Source organism: Arachis stenosperma, chromosome 7 (assembly GCF_014773155.1).
Source record: "Arachis stenosperma cultivar V10309 chromosome 7, arast.V10309.gnm1.PFL2, whole genome shotgun sequence".
Taxonomy (NCBI): Eukaryota; Viridiplantae; Streptophyta; class Magnoliopsida; order Fabales; family Fabaceae; genus Arachis; species Arachis stenosperma.
The window spans coordinates 86,198,034-86,202,251 of record NC_080383.1 but is presented as its reverse complement, the minus strand read 5'-3'; the positions used below and the strand labels follow the sequence as shown (position 1 = coordinate 86,202,251).

Here is a 4,218-nt window from a genome sequence, read left to right as displayed (position 1 = left end):
TAAAAATTATAAATAATAATTTAATCAAACATATCATCCCATCTCACTTCATATAACTTCATATGAAAATATTGGCATGTAAATTTCTAATTTCTGCCTGTGACAAATTGACAATTGTTGTGTGATTAACTAACAAAACATGAATATATGCAATCCACAAACGCACGCAAAGCCTTCTTTGTTGAAACAAAAATTGCAGAGGCTGTTTGAATATTGGTCCAATTTAAAGGCATCCTTATAGGCAAAACATAAAAATGAGGAGGTGGGACAACTTGTCGAGTAAGTGGCAACTCAATTATGACGAACATGTTACATCAATCATTTATAAGCTTTTATCCAATCATTCCCAAAATTTAAATAAAACAGAAAAGTCTCAAATATGAGAGCAGATCCAAGTTACTTTTTAAGCAAATAATAGCCTCTCAAAAGAAAGAAAATCCTTTTTGAAAGGAGCAAACTTCTAAACACAACCAATATAGAAGAACAAGAAAACTATGATAACGAAATAGAGATGCATCTACATATATATGGATTCTACAACAAATGTGAGAAAGCCCTTTAACATTTCCCATCAATTATTTATTCCTGCCTTTTGTTTTTAGCACAATCACAATGAAAATTGAAGAGTTAGAGATCTTGCTCTAAAAAGAAGATGCTGAGACAGCCATGAATTGAAGCATTGTAGCTAATCAACTTTAAACCTTGTGTGTAAGATGAGACCACTTCATATCATATCATATATATAATGTAAACAACAAATGAGAAGCATTTTCTCTAAGTTATGAGGGTAGGGACCAGAGAAGAAACCAACTCAAAGGTGGTGCCTCCGCCACCTCGAATACCGAGTCTCTTGCATGGGAGAACAGCATATGTCCGGAACAAACATAGCATGGTCGGATGAAAACTGAGGGTCTTTCGGCCAGTACAACCCCGAAGCTGTAGGAGGAGAAGGGACCTGCTGAACTGTCCACGATGAATCCGGAACGCGGCTCAGGTACTCATCGTCGTCTTCCATTCCCATTTCCTCTTCGACGGATCTTAAGACCGGAGAATCAGAATCCCCAAGCTTACCACTATCAGCCTGCAAAAATTCATCAGGGAAACTAGAAGTGAAAAGCTTAATCACGAAACTTCCCCAATAAGGAACCTATAAACTTCAAGCACCCTTGAGGGAGTGTTCGATTTGATGGTAAAGTTGAGGTATAAATTTTCATGGGCGAGTTTCATTTTTACCTCCTAAGGAATCTAACCAAAGCTGTAAAACAAGACAATTAAGGATAAAATCTTTCTACAAAAACCAATGATCAAATGAGGGTGCATTGGAACAACTATGCACATACCTTTGATGATCCTTCCATGTAATTATAACCTTGACCGAAATCATTTAGGCCAAGGAATTCTTCGATCGGCCACGGTGAGATATTTCCGGCAGTAGAACCACCACCATAAGACTCCTTAGCCGGAGGCATCTCGCCAACTCCCCCAGCATCAAGGGGTAACATTTCATTGTAATCCGACGACTGGGGCATCGTCGACACCTTTCTGGAGACAGAAGAGGACTTAGTGTCGGAAGCTTTCTCCCCAGAATCCGACTTCAAAGAAGTTGAAGAAGTACCACCGGGCTCGGTTGCTTCTAGACCTACTCTTACACCAGTGAGAAGAAACCTCTGATGACCGGAGACATAAGTATTCGCCGTGTGTATTGCCACATCACACTTTCGACACAGTAAAGCTCGATCCTCTAGACAGAAGAAATAGCCAAATGCTTCCTGTAATGAATATCAGATCCTAACCATAATCACAAGATGATTCAAAAATGACATTTAAACTGAAGCAAAACAAGTAACAAATCAAGAAGGTACTAACTCAACCAAAATTGTCAACAATGTATTTATTCATGTAAAACCACTTCTTGAAAGCAAAAGCAACAGTTTTCACTTTTTGTAGATTGCAACATCCCAGTTCCCAAGAAAACAAAAATTCACTCCATATTCAAAAAGAAGATATTAAAGACAAACAGACACAGTTATGAACTTGTGTAATCAAGACATTGGTGAAGCACCTTCTAAAGAAAGTTAAATGTACCAACTTCCACCACAATAAAAATATAAACACAGCATGGGAAAAGAGTTGGAAAAGGCAAGACAAATAAACAAGTAGATATCTCCATGAAAATGAAACATGCCATGAATAAAAGATCAGACACAAGGGGGAAAAGAAAGAAAAAAAGAAAAAGAGAGAGAGAGAGAGAGTAGAAGACAGGACACACAACTAATTGTCAACATGATTCCAAATGTTTTCACTGCTCCGAATACTAATAATATCTATCAAGATTTTATGTCATTTTCTATGAAAATCTGTTATGGAAAGAAGGAGGCATGTCTAACAAAACCCGTTTAAATTGCCCCCAGAACTTTCTTGAATCACCACAAATCTTATCAATGACACAAATTGTTACAAACACCTCCTATGAAAATCATACCAAACTTGAGCTTAGTTTCCAATGAAGTTCCCAAAAGCTGCACTAGCAATAAGCATCAATCATTAAAATATTTCATATACTGAATGCAAAATCAGCAGCATAAAGTTACAACAATCCAAAATAAGAACCTATGCAAAAAATTGTACAAAATCTTGGGTTTTGGTTCAACCACCAAAACAAATAAACAATTACCACAAAAACCAATTAAGAGATATGCATCTCTTCAAACCGAAACCAGAAAAGTCACAATTTTTTCATTCAAGGAAACAAGAAGAAGAATTTACCTGACAAATATCACATTTGGGCATGTGAGAAGAAGACATGGAAAGTGGAACCCTCTGGTGCTTGCTAGCGAGCTTGTTAGCAGCATGAACCTTCTCATCACACTCCCAACAAAGCGCAGCCTCATCAGCACAGCAAAGAACTTTAGCCTCAGCAGCCTCACACACGTTGCACTGAATCTTCATCCTCTTTCAACTATCACCACTTTTTCCTTTTCTCTTTTCCTAATTTTCCCACACCAAATTTGCTTCCTTCGACTCAGAAAACCCAACACCAGCCCAGAAAGTTTCAAGCTTTATCCGGCAATCCAAGGATAGAAATGGAATTGAGGGGGATTAAGAGAACCCCACTTGGGAAGTGAGAGAAAGAGAAAAGGGAATGGGGAAAGGGGGTTTGTGGAAGAAGGAAGAGGAAGGTGGAGGGTTTAAGAAGGAAGAGAAGAGAAAATGGAGGATATTTTTTAGGCCACGAAGCAGCATGTACACGTGGCAGCAAACGGGTAGTGTCGTGGCAAGGGAGACCGCCTTTGCTGGCTTTGCTTTGGTTTTTCATCGTTGCTGTAAGAAAATCTAACTCTTTAAAAAAGAACAAAAATCTAAGCTGTCTTGTTTCTTTTTTTTTCTAAATTAAAATAAATATTATACTGTATGTGAATTTAAGTCATTGGTAAATTAATTCGTTTTATTTTTATTGTTTTAACGATCTCAAGTTGAAGTCATATTTTTTCTTTTTTTTTTTTTTTTGTTACAATGAAGTCATATTATTTGATTCAACTAGCTAGATAATCAAGCAAATTTAAATCAACTAAACGACCAACTAATTAAAATTTTAAATATATATCTTTTTCAGTTAATAAGAAAAAGAGAGATGGAGAGAAAGAAGGATAAATGAACATTTAAAAAAAAAAAACTTATTTCACAAAACTTCCATAGTAAACATACATTGGTGTTAATAGAGGACCATAAGCAATCATAATTTCCTTTAATTTTTCATACTATTTGTATAGATAAAAGTCAAATCTTATTTTATATATAATGTTTTGTATAACACTAAAAATAGTTATTACATAATGGTATATATTTATGCACTTGATTCACATAAATTTTTGCTAATTAATTAGTCATTAAAATGACAAAATCTTTCATAATAAAATAATTTTGTAGAGTGTGTCAGCAAAATAAAAAAAAATATTCTTAATATCGTAATTATTAACAACAAAATTGAAGAAAATTATTTGCATAGTTTCTAAATAAATATAACTACTCAAAGACATCATTTTAATATCTTCCATAAAAATTGTTAATAATACACAAATATAACTAACCTAATAGAACCTATTAATTTTATAAATTGTATATTATTTACAAATCGAGAGAAATGGCGAATATTATATAAAAAAGACTAAAAGCCTTTTAAGATGAAAGTTCTCTCTATAATTATTTTGTTCATTTATT

At 34.6% G+C, this 4,218-nt stretch overlaps 1 protein-coding gene across 1 annotated transcript; it reads right to left on the bottom strand.

Moving 5' to 3' along the window:
• Positions 1-667: 667 nt before the first annotated feature.
• Positions 668-3,191, bottom strand: LOC130940200 (B-box zinc finger protein 22). Its single transcript, XM_057868269.1, has 3 exons — positions 2,767-3,191; positions 1,341-1,769; positions 668-1,081 (listed from the first exon to the last, which is right to left on the bottom strand). Exons 1-3 carry the CDS (start codon positions 2,947-2,949, stop codon positions 812-814), a joined length of 882 nt encoding a protein of 293 aa, XP_057724252.1. The 5' UTR covers positions 2,950-3,191; the 3' UTR covers positions 668-811.
• Between the last annotated feature and the right edge of the window lie 1,027 nt (positions 3,192-4,218).

What these genes read in the sequence shown, in the direction of transcription:
- LOC130940200 (XM_057868269.1), bottom strand. Translation starts at nt 2,949, where the DNA reads ATGAAGATTCAGTGCAACGTGTGTGAGGCTGCTGAGGCTAAAGTTCTT. An exon ending in CCAAATGTGATATTTGTCAG is followed by an intron (nt 1,770 to 2,766) that starts GTAAATTCTTCT and finishes TATTCATTACAG; the next exon opens with GAAGCATTTGGCTATTTCTT. An exon ending in ACATGGAAGGATCATCAAAG is followed by an intron (nt 1,082 to 1,340) that starts GTATGTGCATAG and finishes GAATTTTTGCAG; the next exon opens with GCTGATAGTGGTAAGCTTGG.